The 23,262-nt window shown below is 43.8% G+C and overlaps 1 protein-coding gene across 2 annotated transcripts in view; it reads left to right on the plus strand.

Annotated features, from left to right (window-relative positions):
• The window catches only part of WASL (WASP like actin nucleation promoting factor), a 274,169-nt gene that overhangs the window by 105,646 nt on the left and 145,261 nt on the right, over positions 1-23,262 (plus strand). For both annotated transcript variants that reach the window (XM_086966799.1, XM_086966791.1), the window contains exon 2: positions 2,016-2,150. In XM_086966799.1, coding sequence (XP_086822925.1) covers positions 2,016-2,150 — 135 coding nt within the window. The remainder of the gene's footprint in view (positions 1-2,015; positions 2,151-23,262) is intronic.

Genomic DNA, 23,262 nt, shown 5'->3' on the forward strand with positions numbered 1-23,262 from the left:
TTCCCTCCCCACCCCACTCCACGCAATGCCGATTCTTTTCTGCCACTCTCTTCTCTGTGCCACTCAAAGTACGTCTGCATTCAGCTGCTTAGAGCACTTATGTTTATAAAGATGTTAATTAACGGGGTAAGTGTTTCCTTACACTAAATGAAATAAACAAAAAGACGCAAATAAGGTGTCCTGCACCATTTAACTTTAGGAACACATTCATTTTTAAGACCTCTTTCAACAAACATGTAAAAAGTATTTTCAAATGTTTTTTAAGTGTATTTTATTAACATGCATTTAGTAAATCAGATTATAGCAGTACTTAGAGGTGTATTTTAAAAAAATGAGGTTTTCAAAATGAATATAGAAACAGTCATGCCTCCTCCTAATCTGGCAACAATGCCAATACTGAATTAAGAGGCAAGTCCGTTATCACGAGGAACCACCCACGTGGTCTGGGTTGTCATTATAGATGGACAATATTATAGTTTAATAAGTCAAAAACAAGAGTTTTCCACAGCGTATTTCGTGCTCATGTGGATCTTAAGGTGCTCTTATATGGCAAAATGAAGAAAATGGAGGCACAGTGAAATTAGACAATTGCCTAGGATCTCACACTTTGGTCAAGTGCTGAAGCCATGGTTAGTCCCAGCTTTTATGGTTTCACAATGTACAATTCTATTTTATTCCAATTCAATAATTAACCTTTTCGGTGCTCATGACCAGCTGAGCTCGTCATGAGCCACGGCGCTCCGGTGCTCATGGCGAGCTCAGCTCGGCATGGCCCGTGGAAAGCTCAGGTGCGTGGAGAATTCCCCTGCTGTGCTGAGCGTTCCACAGGAGCCAATGCACCTGTGACGAGCTGAGCTCGTCATGAGGACAGGAGCGCCTTAGCTCATGACGAGCTCAGCTTGTCATGAGCATGGGGGCACTGTGCGTGCCCCCTCCCCCCCAGCACAGCGGGGGAATATCCCCCGCAGCGAAGGGGTTAAGTTACTTACTTTTTACACTTGACTCTCCCAAGGTAGTTATTGCAAGCAGCGAAGGCTTACCCCAAGGCGCGGTAGAAGGATTGTGACTCTGATACAGCATAATAAAAAGGCCCTACTGCCATCGTGCTGGCATCAATGCGTCCCTCGGGCACACCACAGACCTTAGCTTTGTGGCCCTGGGAAAATGTTAGCATGTACCATCTCTAGGCCATGTCACTTAACACTACTCTGCTCCACTCCAGTCTATGCTAATCCTCTCCACTCTACTGTACTCCAATTTAATCTATGCCACTTCACTCATAGCCATGCCACACCTACTCCACACTACGCCATGCCACACTACTCTGCTTTACAACATGGCTAAAAGATGTTGGCAAAGCCAATAGCTCTCGTTTAGGCAAAACCTATTGACAAATTGTTATATATATTTGTAATGTATTGCAAAAAAGCTCCGTACTGTGGTTTCTAATTTGCAATGAAGCGCAATTCCAAGCCTTGGTGCCAACGGTAGCATTTCTAAAATAGCGTACCCCTGTCAGTATATGTTTGTCCTTTCTGTTAGCCAAAGCTCTACTGCGGTTTCCCTGAGTGATGTCACGGTGGGTCTATGTCAGCATGACTGCTTGCCTGTCTGCCTAACCATTTTCTCAATAAACTGTCCTACAAAAGAGGATGTCCTACAAAATATGCTGTGTGACCCAATTGCGGTGTCTAGGAAGTTCGTAGCTGCGTCACAAGTATCCGCTGCAACCAAATGTCTTTCACTTTGTCTGTCAGGCAGCTGTGTTGAGTGAATCATGGTGCTGCCACTTCCTGGTTCACATGTAGCTGAATTTTCGACTCTGCAAGAGGTGCTAATAGACTTAGGGAGGTTTGAATTGGAATGAAAGGGTCTTTTCCCATTTGTGTGACTGCTCACCTCAGTATGGTTCTAATAGTAAGCCTGTAGAGAATTGAAAAATGGTCTGTAGCAGCCTGTTAGTACCCAGCCGGATTCCACAAATGAATTTAAAACCTTATTGTTTTTATTTTTAGACTATGTCTTCAGCGGTTGTTCAGCTGTATGCAGCAGAAAGAAACTCCATGTGGTCAAAGAAACACTGTGGGGTAGCTTGCCTGGTGAAAGACAATCTGCAGCGGTCCTATTTCATCAGAATATACGACATTAAGGTAAGACATCTTTTGCAGCTACTCGCCGAGGATTTGCCCATATTGATTAGGAACATGTTCAAATACTGATTGTTCATAACAACTCACCTCTGTAGTCGTTCTTCACCGACTGCCCACTGAAGCCAATCTTAAGGTCTATTCGCCAATATCGACTTTATGCTGAACGCTGCCCTTCAAATGGCTCAGACACTGGTCACCAGTGAGTATTGAGGGTAGTAATAATTGCTTATGATTTTATTTGCACAAAGTTTGTTAGCTTCTCTTATGTGTGTGTTGTGAGATACTGGAAAAGCCCATAATTTAAGCTTGGGTATATTTCTCTGTGAATTAAAAAAAAAAAGCAAAAAAAATGAAGGCAGCGGGCCTTTTGTGTCTATGCCCCAGGACCTGGAACGACATCCCCATTTGAAACCCCTCAACTTTGCTCCATTTTAGGAAAGAGTTGAAGTCTCGCCTCTTTAAAGAACACGACATCACAGTGCACTTAATCGTCCACCATCGAGCTACCGCTCCTATCACTCGTTGATTTTGTGCTCGTCTATGACAATATACAACGTTCTGCTGCCTTTTTCTTAGGTTTGAGCTATAGAAATATTATAAACTTGCATACATAGATATTAAAGTGGTGTTTTCACAAGTTTGCAAGACGTGGCCTGCACCATTTTATTGCATACTGTTTACTCACTCCTGTGCATTTTTCGAAATGTGCTTATGGGTGCACTCATACAAATACAATAGTTAATTTCTGGCACATTGAAGAATTTTTAGGCCAGAGTTTCGAAAGCGCATCTGCTAAATAGGCCTGTTGCTAACAAAATACCTAGCACAGGTTTTGTATCTGCCTTTATCAAACATTGTCTTCCTTAAGTCGGTCTCTTTCAGTCACTGGTGTGAGACTTTTCAATCATGCCTTGGCTCAGCCCACTGGAGTATTCATCAGTCACCTTATGTGATTGTCTGTTTGCTTGGATGAATCTGTGTGTCTCTGTGTGTGTCTCTGTGTGTGTGTTTAAAGTGCTAATGCTTCCTGCATAGCGCATTAAACCTAGCCTTATTGGCTTTTCCAATACTTGTTTAATGGTTCAAACATCGGGTCAGTGTCTGTTTGCTCACGGAAGATATAAAGGCAAATGTGAAGGTTTCTTTGTAATTTAAAGAATGTATATATATTACTTGGTACTTTTTTGTGCTGCTCTATAGCACATACATTCTTGACTGTTTATCACGGAAATTATGCATTTGGTACAACAAAGGGGTATTTCTTCTCTAGTTCCCTCGCACAGGAATAGGACAGTGGGACTGGAACTTCCACATTAGTACGCTTTGGGCGGAGTATGATGGGGAAGAGAATACAGTACTGCAGCACGTATTTGAAAATTAACATCGTACCTCCGAATATTTTCGTTGCAGCAATATTTAAGATTCAATTGCTGTGCATATACTGCCATCTAGCGGTTGGTTTTGAGAAGACTTATTTTTCTCAAAGTTCTTTGGTGCTTGTGGGCTCAGAGTGTCTCAAGTGAATCATCTGACTGCGTTTTGTCCACAGAGCTTAATTTCTAAAAAAAAAAAAAAAAGTGCCAGGGCCCTCCTCAGGAGGCCACTGCAACTTGCCCCACCCCCAACTCCGCTCTGCCTCCACCCCTGCCCAATGACTTACCTCCCCTTCCCCGCCGCATTCCACTCCAGTCGGGGGGAAGGCTACATACAACAATACCTGCCAGCCTGGAAAAACATCACGTCAGACAGGTGGGTGCAACAAATAATTCAGTCCGGTTACTGTCTCGAACTAACATCTACCCCCCCCCCAACATACCACCTAAACAGCGTCCAATGTCACAAGAACATTTGATACTGCTCAGACAGGGGGTAATATCCCTCCTGCAGAAAAGTGCTATAGAAATAGTTCCACTGCATCAACAGAACAAAGGAGTATACTCAGTCTATTTTCTAATTCCAAAGAAGGACGGATCTCTGAGGCCTATTCTAGACCTCAGACCCCTAAACCTGTACATACAATCACTCCTTTTACAAAACGACTTCCTTGCCACTATAGATCTCAAAGACGCCTACTTCCACATTCTTATCCACACAGCGCACAGAAAATATCTCAGATTTCTACTAGACGGGCAGCACTACCAATTCAAAGTACTCCCATTCGGAGTCACAACAGCAACAAGGGTGTTTACCAAATGCCTAGCAGTAGTAGCAGCACATCTAAGAAGACAGCAAATTCACGTCTTCCCATATCTAGACGACTGGCTCATAAAAGCCAGCTCATACAGCCAGTGTGTACAACACACTCAAACCACAATTCAACTATTTTATTTTTTATTTTATTTATTTGTAGAGCGCAACATTTATCTCGAGGAATGTCACAGCGCTAAGGACTAGGATAGCGGATGGTAGCTGGATGGGCCAAATGTCCTGGATCAGTCTTTAGGGAAAAGGTGTGTTTTGAGTTTTTTCCTTAAGATGTTGTAATTAGTAGTTAGCCTAAGTTCCACTGGGAGTTCATTCCAATGTCGTGCAGCCAGATAAGAAAAAGTACGTCCTCCTGCATTGATCTTTTTTATTTTCTTTGTTTTGGCAAGAGCGAGGTATTGTGACCTTAGTGGTCTGGCAGGGGAATATAAGTATAACTTATTCTGAAGAATAGTGGGTCCTTTATTATTGAGTGTCTTGTGGGCATGGCCTAAGAGTTTGAAGCGGGCCCTGTGGCGCATGGGCAGCCAGTGAAGTTGTTTCAGACATTCTTTGGTAGAGCTGTTTTTGCCTTTTCCGCATACTAGCTTAGCTGCGGCGTTCTGCACTACCTGTAATCGTTGGAATAGGTAGTCTGGCATGCCTACCAAAAGTGAATTCCCATAGTCTAGTCTGCTGACCAGCAGGGCCTGTGTGACTGACTTCTTACTTTCTAAGGGAATCCATGTAAAAAGTCTTCTCAGAAGTTTTAGGGTAGCAAAACTTTTTCCACACAGGGCTCGAATGTGGGCCTGCATGGATAGTGTATCCTCAATTGCGATGCCTACATTTATGGCCAAGTGCTTGGGTGCCGGGGCATCACCCAGCACTACTCACCGACTTGGGATTCACATTACATCACACTAAGTCCCATCTGCAACCGTCCCATGTACAACAATATCTCGGCGCCACAATAAACACCAAATTAGCACTAGCCTATCCCTCTCCAGCCAGGACAACAAGTGTACAAGCTCTCCTTACAGAATTCAAACCGCAACACTCTCTTCCAGCTCGAGTGTTCATGCAGCTCATAGGAATGATGGCATCTTGCATATTCATAGTACCTCACGCAAGACTACAAATGCATCCACTTCAAGAGTGCTTAGCACGCCAATGGAAACAAGCTCACGGTTAACCAACAGACCTAGTGTTAGTAGACAGTCGGACTCATCGCTCTCTGCAATGGTGGAGCAGCAAAAATCTTTCAAAAGGCCGACCGTTCCTAGAGCTAGTTCCTCAAATAGTCATAACAGCGGGCGCATTGCTCTCCGGCTGGGGAGCTCACCTACTGCATCACACCATGCAAGGCAGGTGGACACCACAACAAAAGTCACTCCACATCAACCACCTGGAGTTACTAGCTGTATTTCTAGCCCTAAAAGCATTCCAAAAGCAAGTATCGGACAAAGCTGTCTTAGTCTGCACAGACAATATGACAGCCATGTACTACATAAACAAACAAGGGGGAACACACTCTCTACAGCTCTCTGTTAGAGCTGCAGAAATGGAGATGGGCTATACCTCTAAAAATCTTTCTCTTAGCCCAAAATGTTCCAGGAGTACAAAACACCATAGCAGATCTGCTAAGTCGACAGCCACAGCAGATCCACGAATGGGAACTTCGTCCACAAGTTCTTCAACCGTTCTTTCAACTGTGGGGACATCCTCAGATAGACCTCTTTGCTACCCACGAAAACGCAAAAAGCCCAAGCTTTGCCGCCAGATATTCACACCTGCTGTCCAAAGGCAATGTGATATGGAAGAACTGGTCCGGCAAATTAGCGTACGCTTCTCCACCTCTCCCACTACTTCCGTTAGTGGTACGCAAACTTTAGTAACATTCCCTAACACTCATTCTAGTTGCTCCAACTTGGGCCAGACAACCGTGGTACACCATGCTGCTGCAACTTTCTGTGGTACCACACCAAAAACCATGCCTATCTCCACGCCTATAAACGCAGAGCCATGGAGAGATCAGACACCCGGATTCAGCTCAGCTCAACCTAGCGATCTGGCTCCTGAAGTCATGCAATTTGGTTACCTTAACCTCCCTCCAAACTGTATGAACGTTATTAAAGAAGCTAGACGTCCCACCACTAAGCATGTTATGCAGCTAAGTGGAAACAGTTTGTAATATACTGTCAAAACAACCACATCAATCCTTTAGATGTGTCTATTCAACACATCATAGGATACCTATTACACATTAAAAAATGTAATTTAGCATACACGTTGATCAGACTGCACCTTGCTGCCATTGCAGCATACCTACAAAATAGACAACTTCTATCTCTCTTTAGAGTGCGTGCCATAAAGGCTTTTATGGAAGGACTCAAAAGAATAATCCCTCCCACAACACCACCTTCACCAGTGTGGAACTTAAACATTGTTCTCACAAGGTTAATGGGACCTCCCTTTGAACAGTTACATAAATGTGAATTGCAATTCCTAACTTGGAAAGTAGCTTTCCTAGTAGCTATTACTTCTCTCAGAAGAGTTAGTGAACTACAAGCATTCACCATTCAAGAACCTTTTCTGCAAATACACCATAATAAAGTGGTTCTCCGTACTAATCCTAAATTCCTTCCAAAAATCATTTCAACCTTCCATCTAAGTCAATCTGTTGAACTGCCCGTATTTTTCTCGCAGCCACAAGCAGTCGCAGAAAGAGCTCTTCACACCTTAGATGTCAAAAGAGCATTGCTTTACTACATTAAAAGGACACAAACTTTTCATAAGACAAAACAACGTTTTGTGTCTTTTTCACCACCACAGAAGGGTAACCCCATATCAAAATCTGGGATAGCTAGGTGGATTGTCAAATGCATACAAATTTGGTACCACAAGGCTAAACGTACATTATCTGTTCCTCCTAAAGCCCATTCTACTAGAAAAATAGGGTCTTCAATGGCATTTTTAGGGAACATTCCTCTAGACGACATTTGCAAAGCAGCTTTCATGGTCTACACCGCACACATTCACAAAACATTATTGTGTAGATATGCAAACTAAACAACAAGCTACTGTGGGCCAAGCTGTACTAAAAACCCGGTTTCAAACCACTGCAACAGATACTGGTGCTCGCCGCTAAATGTGGGTACTGCTATATAATCTATGCACAGTGTGTAATCTGCAGCTCATATGCCTCGAAAGGAAAATGCTACTTACCAGTATGCATCTGTTCTTTGCATGTAGAGCTACAGAGTTGCACACGCCCACCCGCCTCCCCGGCTACCTTTATCTGTTCCTATTATTATCTTAATTAGATACAAATTACATGGACATCCTTACTTTTCTTGCAAAACTCCATCACTTCTCTAGGGGCGAGAAGCAGTCTGGGGATGGAGCTGATGCCCTTGCACGGTGTGGTCCGGGGCGGGAGGGGGGAGGCTTGGGGGGAGAAAGTCGCCGGTCCTGTGGCTTCCAGGGACTTTCTGGAGCGGGGGCAGGCTGTGGGCATCCGGGCTCGGCGCTGGGTAGCTCTCTGTGCACGGTGTGTAACTCTGCAGCTCTACATGCCAAGAATAGATGCATACTGGTAAGTAGCATTTTCCTTTTCTAAAATTGGTGTGGATCTCCTTTTTTTGTAGTGTCATTTATCAATCACTCTGTACATAACAAATGTCTTGCACTTCTCTGTGTTGGGCCTAGGGCTGCTCGCCCACATTACCACAAACAGAGCGCTTTGGGTTTCCATTGGGCCCTGTACACTTCTGGAGGAATATCTGGACTCTGTGCACTGTATGACCACTTGGTGGTGTGTCATATACAGAGCCAGCTCCCTACATGCCCCAGCGTGTCTGGAAAGATGCCACTTGTACAAAACAACATTCCAAGAATGCTTTGATCAAGCCTCTCTGTTCCATCCAACACATCTCACACAATTAATTTATGGATCTAGTCAAAGCAAGCAGGCCTGCTGGCAGCCCTTCTGAACCCTGTCCACCACAAACTTTCAAGACAATTCTTTTAATAACCTCTGCTGCCACTCCAGTAAGAAGAATCATCAGCGATTCCTTAACTAATGGAATATTTCCAGAAGAACTCAAAAAGTCATACATACGCCCTTTACTAAGGAAAACAAACTTGGAGCCACTGAACCTTGACAACTACAGACCCATTACAAATGGACCGTTCCTGGGAAAACTGATAGAAAGAGCAGCGTTCGCCCAGATGTCACAATTAATGAAAGAGAATGACATACTTTAAGACTTCCAAACAGGATTCCGTCCGGGAAGAGGCACTGAATCTGCCCTCCTTGCCATCTGGGATGACCTAAAGAATACAGTTGACCGCAAGGGGCTTGCTGCGCTACTCCTCTTGGACCTCTCAGCTGCCTTTGACATGGTTGACCATGATACTTTGAAACCAAGACTCTATAAAGCCAGCATTGAGGGAACTTCTCTAGACTGGATCGCGTCCTACCTTCAAAACAGAACTAATGTCATCCATACCCCTCCTTTCTCGTCCAAACCGTACTCCACGAAAGCAGGGGTCCCTCAAGGTTCTATCATTTCACCCATGCTTTTCTACATCTACATGAAGTCCTTACCAGTACTGATCAATAAATTTCACCTTACGTGCTAGAACTATGCAGATGACACGCAAATGCTCCTTCAACTGGAATGCTCCAAAGACATTGGAAAATCCCCAATTTTCAGCTGTCTCAGTGCCGTGGATCAGTGGATGACCTGGAGCCATCTCACACTGAAATACTCACGTTTGGCGATTAGAAACATTACAACCCGCTTGCCGCATGGCTTGATGAACTGGGATCACTGCCTAAAGTATCAAAGGAAGTAAGAAACCTCGACATGACCATGGACTCCAAGCTGTCGATGAATGCCCAAGTTGATATACTAGCAAGATCAAGCTTTGCTACTATAAAAACGCTGCAACAAATTTTCCCTCATTTGGGATTTCCACATAAGGTCCAAGCTACCATCTCCCTTGTTCTGTCCAAAGTCGATTACGCCAATAGCCTTTACCACGGACCACCTTTAACAACCATGAAAAGGCTACAACGGATTCAAAACTCGGCTGCCAGACTACTTTTGCTATCAAACCGCGAGACCACATCTCCCCTGCCTTGAAAGCCCAGCGGTTGCCAGAAGATCCACATTCAAGCTGCTTTGTATCATCCACAAAGCAATACATGGAATGGGCCCACTCTTCATCAGGAATAAAATCACCAAACACATTCAACAAAGGAACCTCCTCTCTAAAGAAGCATCTCGCCTCAAAATCCCACCATACAAGAAAAAAAACATGGGTGGCACATCCTTCTCTGTTCAAGTAGCCAAACTATGGAACTCTTTACCCCCAACATAATGTCCACCGACAACCACCTTATCTTTAGAAAACTACTTAAGATTTGGCTCTTCCCCACATAAGCACTATACGCAAACATAAATTTACAGCATATCCCTCTGTTTACAAGCATTTGTTTTCACTATATATATGTACCTATCTTTGTGTATTATTTTGTATAAACATGTAAAATAATTATGTTATGTTACGTTATTGGGTGTCTTATAGAGCGCACGGCTTCTCGGGCAGAGTGTCACGCTGAGAGAAAAAATAATAATAATAAATAAATAAACATCCTCTTTTGTCTACATGTACATACTTCCATTGTGCATCTATGTACCTTCCATGTACTTGGATCTGTGTGTCTGTTACTTTTCTCCTGAAAAAGCATATCCAATGCACTACCCTATTTCTCATCATGTGCCTCTATAAATATCTTTAATCTACATATACTTACCTCCTTTATGTATCTATATACTTTCAATGTAATTATGTATCTATATATTTATCACTTTCTACCAATTTAGCATTTCTAATGCACTACCCTATTTCTCAGCCTATACTTCGCTCAATACATCTTCTAGCCAATATTCTGATTCATCTCAAACTTCTACTACTCCTTCCAATGCACTACCCTATCTCTCATCCTATACATCTATCAATATATCCTCCACATCCACTCTTTCATTTATCCCAAACCTCATACCACTACTATGATTGCCAAAATAACCCTTTCTAGACTCTATCCTACTCTACCCCTCCTTGCGTCATCTGACCCCTCTTTTACTATACCGATCCCCTAAAACAAACCTTTCTAAACTCTTCCATCTGAGTCCTCCCCTCAAAAAACTCCTTTTTACTCACCCAAAAGCCTCCTCCTACTGCTAAGACCTAAAAATAAAAAAAATAAAAATCCTTCACTCCTTTATCCCTCCACTATCCTTTTCAATCGAAATTAACAGACTAACATGTTCACTTCCCAAATTCCATATTAAACTATACTAATATACTCCCAAATAACTGAATAACATATCCACTACTCAAATTACTTCATATTCTTTTTAACTATACTCATTTTCAACAGTAATCATGTATGGGTTCTGGAGTGGCCTGCTACTCGCCAGAAAAGTGCTTCAACACCCATCAGGGGTAACAAGTGCTATATGAATGCAAATCTTTTTTCCCCTTTTATCCCTCCGCTAACCTTCTCACTCCAAGTAGCTGACTAATATCCACCACTGAAATTACTTCATATTTCACCATTTTAATTCACCACTAATCCTTTGTAGGCTTCCTGAAAAGTGTGCCAACAAGCGCTATATGAATACAAACCTTTGTCCTCCTCTATCCTTCTGCTATCATTCCAAATCCAATTAACTGACTAACCTATCCACCACTTAAAATGTACTCGCATGCTTCGCTATACTAATTCAACACTACTCCTCTATGGGTCCCGGAGTAGCGTCCTACTCGCCGAAAAATCGATTTGACGCCTCGTCAGGGGTAGTAAGCACTATATAAATGCAATTACAAATCAATACAATACAATAAAATACAATACTAATCATCCCACTCTTAAAAGTGTGATGGTTCCAGGCCCGAAAGCTATAAAAATGTCTGTGGTGTTACGTATTCGTTTTTTTTGTGTGTGTGTATTGAATTAATAAACAACTGTTGTCCTTATCGTAGACTGTCATAAGTGCTGGTGCTGACAAGAGTGCAGGTGTTGTGCACCGGAAACCACTTGCTCAAATTAAGCACTGTGTGTCCTCCCTGGTGCACCATCGGTGGGTGCTATTTTTGAAATCTTTTACTCTATCTCGTTTATTACTCAAGAGAAAAGCGCTAGGTTTCTTTAGACAATAGTGAGGCACAGTCTAAATTTTAATCTACCACTTTTTCTACCTTGACTTTGAGTAAGGCCATGTACAGCCATTTAATATTTACTATATTTATAAAGGTCTCAAAATAAAATTAGTTCAGGGAGTTGAAAATCATTGTAAGTTTTGGATTTATTGAAACAATATGGTACTGTTGATGGGCAAGCAAAAGGTTTGTAATCTGTGCCTTTTGTAATCTGTGCTTGTTGTAGAACCACAAGACCAGACTCTCGGTTTGAGAGATCAAAAGTAAAAACGCCTAAGCTGGACGGACGTGAATAGTAGATTGTCTACTGTTTGGGTCGAACTGGGACAGAAAATAGGCCAGAGCACCAAAAACAAAAGTGCACCCTCTATTAGTGAATTAGGAAACTAAAAAAATGCGGCCCATGTTTGCAAAGTTGGGCAGTTTGGACTTGTAAAGGCATGCTCTATAAGAGATTTGCGAGGTATGGCAGACTGCATGCATTTGAGCTTACTTGAGGCAATTTTTTTTTTTAATACCAGAAAAATCAATATTCAAAACCAGCTGAGCAGACCACAAAAAAAGCCTACAAACAGCCAAAACGACCCACACACTGATCTGGAAGCCAGACCATCCGGCACTGCCTGGTTGACCTATAAGGTAGTCCCACCCTGTCCACACTGATTAATTGTATCTGATAGAGACATCTAGACACAGATTCCTTACCGTAGAATTTTCGGAAGCCTCTTGCCTTGTAATTCACTTGCATGCCAGTAGGTGACGTCCACGTCACCTTTATAGGCACCACCCTGGTGCGCTTACGTCAGTTCTTTTATTTCTGAGCCAGCTAGTGGAGATCTGTGAACAGAGCTACCTCTGTCACGTTTTGACAGTCTTTTTTTCGACGTTTTGTCGACGATTTTTGGTATGTAGGTTTTCCCACAATGTCGAAGAAGACTTGTGGATTCAAACTGTGCGGCGCCTGCCATCGTGCCATGTCTGTGACAGATCCACACTTAATTTGTCTCTGGTGCCTGGAGCGGACCACAACTCGAAGTCGTGCTCTGACTGCCAGGCCATGGCTCTGAAAGATGTGAGGGAGAAGTCCCTAAAGTCGTTCGCCCCGGAGGTCTTGCTCTCGCTCCCAGTCGAGAGGAATTTCCGTGTACTGTTCTGGGAATCCTATGTCCTCCCACATGAATCCCTCTGGTAGGCCAGGTAAGAGACCTAAGAAACACAAGAAGTCAAAGCATGCTCCAAATTCTCCCTGTCCTTCGGCCGACGTGATGGATGAGTCTCCGTGCTCTAGGCCTCGTTCTGCGGAACCTGCACCTGGGTCTGCTCTGCGCTTACCTGCCTTTTCAATAGCTGGAGCAACCTCTGCCCAGCTTAAAGAATTCTATGAAGCCATATGCCTCGTATTTGGGTGACCTGACTATCTTGTCGAGCCTTCTGGCCCACGGAGGCTTAGAGGGGGCTCCATTGGAGTCTGCCCCGGCACCTTCGACCACTGCACCAATTTTCTGCAATTGATCTGGTGGTGGATCCAGACCACCGCTGGTCGTGCCACTGCGACCTTCCCCGGCACCCGCCTCCGTGCTAAGACTCGCGATGGTGCCAGCACCACTCCCCCCACTGTCAGCGCCAGCCCCCTTCTTATCCCAGACAAGCCGGATCAGTGCCTAACTACACCAAATCTGACTGCACCCCTTGGGTCAGCCTTATTTTGTAGGGCTAGGAATGAAGAAAGATTGGCAGGAGTTGCTGGACCTTTTACAAGACCAGCCTGAGCACAAAATGGACTGGTATACATCTCCAGCTTCTGGACACATTTCTTCCCCTACCATAGGAATGGGGGAGGGCGCTTCATATGCTATAGTGCGGAGAAGGGCAACTGAGGTCCTTGACCTTCAGCTCCCTTTGTTGGATGTCAAGACTAACATCTTGACACAGGTCCTGCAGCCGGGTGTCTCCTCTTCAGAACCCCTCCTGCCTTTCAACAAGGCCTTGACTGATATCCTTCTGGGAACCTGGTCCAAGCCCATCACAGGAGCTCCTGTGAATAGGACAATCGCCCGCCACCTCACCAACCACACTACCCCGTGAGCTTAGTGGTTCAAGCCTCTACTTCACAAGGCACGTTTTCTTCAGCAGACTGGGAGATAGACTACTAGATGCTTGATAGTTTGAGCAAGACATTTTTTTCTTCCTCCAGCCTTGCATTGCAGTCAGTGAACACCACATGCCTATTGGGCCATGTAAACCCCCTATGTGTGGGGAAAAAGTTGCGCAAGTGCTGCCTCAGGTCTTGGAGGGGGCCCGGGGCATTCTCTACTAAGCAGTTCAACATTCATTGAGGGCATCAGTGGTGGCTGTTCGCCGCCACGCCTGGCTGAGAACTTCTGATTTTTTGAGGGATGTCTCTTATAGATATGCCCTTTGATGGCACCCGTCTCTTCGGAGACCAGGCAGACATGGCCTTGGAGTGCTTTAAGGACTCGTGGGCTATGGCCAAGTACTTGGGCTTCTCAGTGACCACCTGTCCCCGTCTGCTTTTGGCCCCTTTTGTGGCCATGGAAGGAGCTAAAAGCCATGCCAGCTCTAACCCAGCCACAAGACCTCTCAAGTTCAGCAACCTCTGCGTGGACATCGGCGCAGTTTCTCTCGACCCGTAGATGGGCAGCCAGAGGTCCTCCACCTGCAGACTCCGAACACTCCTAGTCCGGCCCTTCATGATCATAGGTGGCAAGCTAATGGCAGGATCAGCCATCACCTCCACCACTGGCAAAACATCCCATCTGACAGATGTGCTCTTCAGATAGTCTAAAAGAGCTACTCCCTCCCATTCAAGACTATTCCGCTCTGCATGCATCCAACTTGCGACCGGCTGAACGGGAACCACCTGAACTTGCTTCAGTGGGAAGTCAGGACTCTCTTGGTCAAAAGAGCCATAGAGTGGGAGGGCTCCGGTGCCAGAAGTAGGCTGTGGTTGCTATTCCTGGTTCTTTCTGGTCCTGAAAAAGGACAAAGACCTTTGTCCTATTTTAGATCTGCGAGCCCTCAACTCCTACCTCAAAAAGAAAAAGTTCAAAAAGCTCACTCTGTCTGCCCTAGACCCCAGAGACTGGAGGATAGCATTGGACTTGCAGGATGCCTATTCTCACATCTCCGTACTGCCTGTCCTTTGCTGTTACCTGTGGTTCATGGTAGGCCAAGAGCAATTCCAGATCACAGTGCTCCCCTTTGGTGTTACCAGCGCCAAAGCCCCATACCGTGAATGGGTGATAAGGTGCCAGCTACATCTTACTGCCACTGGGGAGCACTATTCTAATAGTGTTTTAATTATGGTAACCCTCCCGAAATTCAGGTCCATGGTAAACCATTTTACCCTGGTGGATTGGGTCCCACCCTCGGTTGGGGGGCAGCGGGGGGTTGTTGGAGGCAGGTCTTGGCTACAGGCATGTGGTTGCTTGACTGTGAGGGGTTGGCTTTACATTTGGTAATAAAATAGGACTTCATGTTAAAAAGATAAAATGGAAGCGAGTTATATTTACATTAGGGCATGAGTTATAGTTACTTGAGATAACTATGTTGGTGAATTCTAGATTTTTTTTTTTAGTTTAAAACATTACATTGGGAGTGAACATCACTTTAGCATTTTTTTTCCGGTGATATGTATATACTCACAGGTAACCATCAGCATGGAGAGGATCTGGTGCCATTATAAACCATGAGACCGAAGACTTTGTGATTTATTAATGTTACCAGAACACATAGATGGCCACACAGGGCAATATTTGTATTACCGGTTTAGTATATTTTACATTTGAATCAAGCCCTGGCACACATTCACAATGATTATGACAAGTCAATAACTTAAGTTTCAAGGCAAACACATAGAAAATATGAGTAATTTAATGATTTTCTTGTTGTGACTCCAGCCAACACGTGTTTCGTCACTCGGGACAAGACACCCGCGACTTCCTCAGGGCTTCAAATAGATAAAACAGTCTTATGTGCCTTCTGACTGGTTATAATTCTGTCCCAGCCTGACTATGGCTGGGCAAGTTGCAAGTATTCCACGAAAAGCCTTATTCTAGCATATATCAACGATGCAAGATGTGAAGTAGATCTCGTACTCGTATAAGGGCTGCATATTAGATGAGCCCTTGACGCGCTGTATTTATCAGCGTTCAAGCCTATATCCGATCCCCGGCACCTCAGTATGGCCGCAGTCGACATGAAGCACGTGTTGGCTGGAGTCACAATAAGAAAATCATTAAATTACTCATAATTTCTATGTTTTTGCCTTGAAAATTAAGTTATTGACTTGTCATAATCATTGTGAATGTGTGCCAGGGCTTGATTCAAATTTTGTACAGATCTGTTGATCTGAATGGTGAGGTGTTGGATGATTACCACCTCCCTGGGCACCTAAAGTGATAATTGAGCTACCAGATAATTACCGTAAATAGTGCGCGCCATCTCCACCCAGGGTACAATCATCCCCACAAGTATTCACTATATTTTACATTGCATGTTTATTTTAGTACATTTAACTGAAACGTTTAACAGAACCACTTGCTAAAAAATGGAAGTGAGACCGTGGACTATATTTTAGATTGTAGTTAAAGTACTTAATTTTAAATTACTTAAAATTTGGCTGTAAAAAGCACATTCTACCTGTACAAGATATAGAGTTTTGACACTGCTACAAGCAAGGTATAATTGAAAGTGAGCGCGGATTGTACTTGGAATGTTTTGGTTTTATTGAGCTTTACTGTCCCTGAATAGGGTAGTGGGTCTACAATGTTAAGCTGTAAGTGATTCAAATTCGAGTTCTGAGGATTTGTTTAGCTTTAACACAGAGATTGTGGCTTTATAGCCCAATGTAGCAGACTTTATCGGCCATGAAAGGCCTGCTTCAGGGCAGAGGAAATAGAAATGCAGAGGATGTGTATTAGGACATTGACCTGTTGAGAGCAGCGGGCCTAAACTAGTTCATATAGGTAGCTGCTGCTCCATTGTCTTCAATGGAACTCTCAACATTCCAGTGTTCTAATACAGATTTATAGCCCACTGTAGTGAGCTATACCGGCGAGTAAATGCTTGCTCCAGAGTTAAAGGCGTGAGCCGAAGGCGAGGCCTTTAACAAGGGTGTGGGCCTTTAATGGTCTGTAAAGCCCTGCTACGACGGGCTATAAAGCTCTTAGAACGTTCCTCCCAATGACGGCAGCATGTTCTACCCCCTGAGGGAGTTGAAAATGCGATTCTCCTATTACCATGACCAGAGAATCTGGATTTCATTAAAGACACGAAGACACGTTATGCATTATTCCTTTAATGCAACTTCAAGGAGCCATTTTAAAGTTAATAAATCCCAAAGCAAAGCTCTAGAATACTCAAAGGAAACAGGTCATAGGGCAAGATAGATCTGCCTCTTTAAATGCAATGAAAGTCAGAGTTCAAGTATTATGAGAAAAAATAAGCTTCTTCTTTAGGAACTGATGAAATCCAAAGGGACAAAAGGTTCGATGCCAAGACTTGTTTTAACACCTTTCAGGTGGGCTAATTCCCCCGTGGCGTTGGGAGGGAAGGGGTGGGGGTGGTGGCACGCCAGGCGCCACGGTGCTCGTGACGAGCTCGGTTTCAATCTGCACAGTGGCGCTGTGCTCATGACGAGCTGAGCAAGTCATGACCATGCCCTTTTTTAAGAACGCTCAGCACAGCGGGGAATTAGCCCCTCGTGTGAGTGCTGCACGTGTCATGACGAGCTCAGCTCGTCATGAGCACGGAAGGGGTTAGGGAAGATGAGGAAATCTTAGAATTCCAGGTGAGATCCTGCATCTTGTGGAGGAACAAATTACGCTGAGTTATCTGAAAAAGGATTAATTATTACAAAATTGCACTAATAAGCCCTATGAAAAGGGAGAAAATTAAGGGTATTAAATAACTGAGATATTTCTCGTTATACATCCTTTTTTTCACTTTTAAATTCTAATGTTCAAACAAATGCAATAAAGTAAATGACGATAAATTAATAACATGGTATAATAAGTCTACTCCCAGGAGGGGTGGGCTGGGACAATGTTAGCCTCTGTGTCTTTAATGAAACTAGATTTTCTGGTCATGGTAATAAGAGAATTGCAATTTCATTACAAGACCGGAGGCTACCATTATGCATGTTGGTAGTCTAGTAAAACTACATGAGATATATGTTCTACAGGTTTGTAGTAATGTTTTACAAAGGTATAGGCACTGGACCAGTCGACCACCTTAAGAATATCATCTAATTTATCTCCTTTCCAAACAGATTGGCAAGCCATAGCGCCTCTTAAAGAATGTGCTTGAAATCTTTGGAGGTCAACTCCTGCCATTTGCATAGCTAATTTAACCCATCAAGCTGTAGGGGTAGAGGAGACTGGTTTGAAGGGTATGGCAAAGGAAATAAGAATCTGGTTCACACCAGCAGCGCGATGTTTGTTCATCCTTGCATCATACTTCTTCATACAGGCAACAACGCATAACTTTGGGCAAGCAGCAAACCTAGGTTAAAAAATTGTTTTAGTTCTTTTGATAATTTCAAATCTGACACCGAAGGCGTCATATGATCTATTGGTTATTTCTAGTACATTGATATCTAAAACCCTACGACAGGATTTTAGACATAGGAGAGAGGCTAGTTTAATGGAAAGTTTATTATAATCTAGCAGATTATTATTGGGCCAGTTAAAAAAAAAAAAAGGTCAAGTAATAATTTTACCTCCCATAGTGTTTCGTATTTAGGTTTAAGAGGTCTTTTCAGCCTGATGCTTTTCATTATTCTACATATTATAGAATTCTTTCCAATAGATTTCCCATTTAAAAGGGAATGACCTGCAGAAAAAGCTGATCTATAGCAGTTAATTGATCTGTAGGTAAGACCTCCTTTCAAATTGTCCAACAAGAAAGTTGGCTACGTGCACAATAGTTGCCTCCAGAGAATCCAAGTTCCTTTCCAAGCACCAACAAACCCATCTTTTCCAGATGCAGTTGTATCTAAAGTTTGTACAAAGGGCCCATGATTCTTGGAGGAGAGAAGTAGGTTGTGCCGAAAGGTCTGAGATTTCATTGGCTCGCCTGACACTTTCCAGGCAAGAAGGTTCAAAGTCCCGATCTGAAGAAGGGGATGTTCCAAAACGCCTATGTCTCCTAGGAGGCGCGGTGAAGCAGGGTATTTTGTAAACTAATTCCAAGGTCGTTGGAAACAAAGGTTGGGAGGACCAAAGGGGTTTATTAAGATTATTGAATATATATATCTTGGATATCTTTTTTTGTGGGCAGTAACAGCATGGACTTCAGTGTCCACTGAGAAGCCCAGGAAATCTAGAGACCTTGAGGTAATCATTATCGATTTTTCCCTGATTATAAAAAAAACAGTACTTTCTATTAATTCTACGGTAGTATTCAAGTCTTTCAGAATTTGAGTGGTCTGGAGACATGATGAGAATGTCTTCTAAATAGATTATAAGGTGGATACCTCTTTACCTCAAAACTGTGGTAATGGCCTTCATAACTTTGGTGAAGCACCAGGAGGCAGATGATAGCTTGGAACTGATATAGGTGATTGTTCCAGGCAAATTGTAGGAACAACTGGGATTCTTGAGCCATTGAAATTGTAAAATATGCGTCCTTTGGGTCTAGTTTCACTAACCAGTCTTTATCTAAAAGCATGTCCCTGAGGAGATGTATACCTTCCATCTTGAAATGTCTGTAGGTGAGAGATTTGTTCAGATCACGTAGATATATTACCGGTCTACACCCTTTGTCCTTCTTCTCCACCAGGAAAATATTGCTCAGGAAATGTAGGCGTTCCCAGGGGACCTCTACAATTGCTCCCTTCGTTAACAGAGAGTTTACTTCCTCTGCCACAATAGACTGTTGCTCTACGGTGAGATTTAGCACTTTGGGTGTTATAACTTGTGTGCGTTTTTTTATAAAATCTATTTTGAAACCCTGAACAGTTTCTAGTACCCACGGATCCTGTGTAATTTGTTTCCAGATGTGTAAGAAGGGTTTTAGGCGACCCCCCACTTTCCCTGTTGGAAAGGAAGAATGAAGTGAAAAGGTACTTACTTGAAGTGTTGGAGGAATTCTGGCGACTGGCTCTGAAGCCTCTTAAGCAGAAGGGTCGACCTCGTTGAGGATAGAAGGAGGGGTTGGTCTAGTAAGGGTGACCAAAACCTTCTTGCCTGAAGAAGGGTATTTTGTTAGGGGCGGCCGGCACAGTGACACCTTCTGCCGACCTTAGCAAAAACACTCAGGTTAAAGACTCTGCGCATGTTCGCTTGCGCCTTGCGCCTTATCCAGTGCTGTGAATGTTGCCACGTATTTACCTATGTTCTCCCCAAAAAGAAGACCATTGGGTTGTCAGAGGGTTCCTTCTCTGGCATGTCACAGAGCTTAGGATCAATTTTGGATAAAACTACTTTCCTTCTCTCTGTATTAATTGTAGCATTAGCGTTGCCAAGTAAGAATAGTGTCCCCTGGCTCCATCCTCTCAATAAATCGATGTTTGAGGTTTGGTGAAGAGTCGTTAGTGTAGCTCTCTTCGATTAAATCAACCATTTTGCATAATGGACATAGCATGTGATCTTAGCATGTTTTGAGGGAGTGCTCCATCCCCTTCCCAGTTTAGGAACTTGATAAGTTCTGGATCCAGATTTGGGGTGAGACAAATTTGATCTTGGACCATGGGCCTTGGGCATTCAACTTTTAGTATATTCCTTGTGTCTATATCAAGGGGGTTCCTTATCCACTTCTTGATAGACTTGGCCACATGGTTCAGAGGCCACCATTGGGAACTCCTAGGGTGTTGAATATCGTAGGGGGAGAACATTTCCCCGCCTAAGGGATCAAAGATTATTTCTTTTGAAGAGGAGGGGAGTTCTTCCTCTGAGAGACCACGTCTGAATCATTTTCGACTTGGTCCAGGTCAAAGATATATTCATCCAAAGATTCAGTTGTTCCTTGATCGTCGTCGGTAAAGAGGGGATCGGGTAGAGCACTTGGGTAAAGTGAGCCGCTTAGGGCATCCAAATAGATTGTGCCGTTATGGGCACTTGATCTTTTTGGGGCGCGTAGGGCTCCCTTAGTATTTGAGGCGCTTAGGCCTCCTTTAGGTTGTGAGATGCGTAAGCCTCCCAATAGGTTCAAGGTGCTTGGACCTCCCAGTGTGCTCTCTCTTTCCAAATTGTTGCATGTTCTTAATTGTTTACCCCCTCATTTATTAAACTCCTGAATGTGCCTTCCATGGAGAGCAGTGGGGTTGGTAGGTTCGGGTAGGGGTCTTTTACCGGCAACAATTTTGCCTATAGCCTCCCTCATGGAGGAGTGCATTTCTTTTTGAATTATTTTCTTAATAAGCTCCTCATTAGGGTTGGGAGCAGGGGCTTGGGGCCTGGGTTTGTGAATTGTCTTATTCAACGTCAGATATACTTGAAGAGTAAACCACAAAGGGTCAAAAACCTTAAAATGAGGTATTAAGGAAATTCTTAAGCTAAATATATGCCCAAGCACTTTAAACGATTGATAAGAATGTGTAGACTGCCCTGGAATAAAGGCAATAATTATTGTAGTTCTAATAGGGGTTATATTTAACCCTCAAAATTAATTATAAAAAAAGGGGTTAAATAAGGAAACCAAAACAACTAAGGTAACTCAGCTGATCACCGACAAGAAGAGGAGTAGGAATCTCCCCAGAAACGCTACAGGCACTAGCAGCTCTGCTCGTGTTTTTAACTGCTTTTAAAGTTGCTATTTTTCCACATTTAAATTGTATTGTTGGTACCTTGCTCCTGGTGTCCCTGTTCCGTCCCGGCTTGTGCCGGTAGAGTGGAGGGATAACACCACCCCTAAGAGCGACTCACTTCCTGGAGTCAGTAGGGTCAGCGCTCTAGGGTCATCCGACCACTGTAGCGGTCCCGCCCACTTTCCCTTCATCTGCAAGTGCGCCGAGCGGACGCGCACAGCGGCGCGCCAAAGGCAAGCCCGTCTGCGCCCGTCCGCTCCCGGCGGACTCCAGACGCCAGTTACCCTGCACTTTTTTCACCCCATTGTGTGTCACTCTCCTTCCTAGCCCTTCCTAGCCCTTTATGCCCTGGACTGGCTACCCACAATGGGCATTATCCGTTACACAAATCAGGAGCTCCACTCCTTAAATACAGACAGGCTAACGTCCACCGCTGCCCACACTGCTAGTAACAATGCTAGAGATAGGAGAACCAAGACCGAAATGAAACGCCCCTCTTCACGGCCTCACATATCTTGCATGTACTGTAATGCTAGATCGATGCCTAAACATGCCTTGGAAATATGGGCTCTCCTGGACTCAGATAGTCCTGACGTTCTTTTCATTACAGAAACCTGGTTACAGGAGTCCTCCTCACCAGATATCTCAGCTGCCCTACCTCCCCCCTATAAAATATACAGGCTTGACTGCCTGGGCAAGCAGGGTGGAGGAACGGCAATAATCTAGAAGTCAAATATTAAGCTTCATATCAATGAGTCCTATTTAGAATGCTGGGGTGAAATGTGTATTGTTACCTTTACAATAGGTCATGGAAAGTGGCCCTTATTTATAGACCCCCAAACGCCAAAACTCACTTTGTGGAGAAGCTCGTTGAAGCTATTGCACCCTATGCCTTGGCTACAGAGAATTTTCTCTTGTTGGGAGACATAAATTATCATTTGGACCAAACTGTTGATCTTACCACCAATCTTGATGCCTTACAGCTAAGCATACTCCCGACAGGCCCTACGCATATAGGGGGACATGCACTGGACTTTATATGCAAATTCCCCTAAAGTTAAAATTATACAAATTGATCCAGTCCTGTGGACTGACCATTATGTAATTAAATTTAACATTGTGTGCCCTCAGTTCCAATCCCGGAAAACCACCCAAGTAAAACTGAGTAGACCGTGGAACAAATCACCCCAAAATCCTTCTCTGCACATTGTCTACCTCCAGTCATTACCGACAAGACTGACCCCAACACAGCTTCCAGAGAGCTGGATTCTGCAATAGTCTTGGCATTAGATCTCAGTGCCCCAGCCCGAGCATCAAAACCTCCTACTAAAAACTCACCTTGGTTTACGCCAGATTTGGAAGATATTAAACATACAACCAGAGTAGCTGAAAGGAAATGGCGCCAAACAAAAAATTCAAACGACAGGGCGCAATATAAAACCGCCCACAGACAATATATGAAAGGAATTGCTGAGGCGAAGAAGGCATATCTTGGTAACAGGATATCCCTGGCATCCAACTCAGAGAGAGCTATATAATATAGTGAAAGACTTTACCAACCCCCCTGCCAGCCAGCAGCCACTCTATGAATCCAAAGAAGGGGTAGAGTCTGTGGCAGCATATTTTCACGACAAAATAAATGAAATTCATAAACGTTTTTCTCAGTCACCCCCTACCTGTCAGGCAGGCTTGCCCACCCGCAACTGCAAGGACCCTAACAACTCCATTCTCACACTTAGGGAATTTCCATCTTTCACTGAAGTACAGGTTGAGGCAACCTTGCTAAACATGAAGTCGAGAGCCCCTGGAGACCCTGCCTCCCCACAAATCTTATCTAAACTTGCTCATGCATTGATCCCGGCCCTAAAGAAAATGTAAATCAGTCCTTACTTTACTCTTCTGTTCCATTACATTGGAAGGAAG

Source organism: Lissotriton vulgaris, chromosome 1_1 (assembly GCF_964263255.1).
Source record: "Lissotriton vulgaris chromosome 1_1, aLisVul1.2, whole genome shotgun sequence".
NCBI lineage: Eukaryota > Metazoa > Chordata > Amphibia > Caudata > Salamandridae > Lissotriton > Lissotriton vulgaris.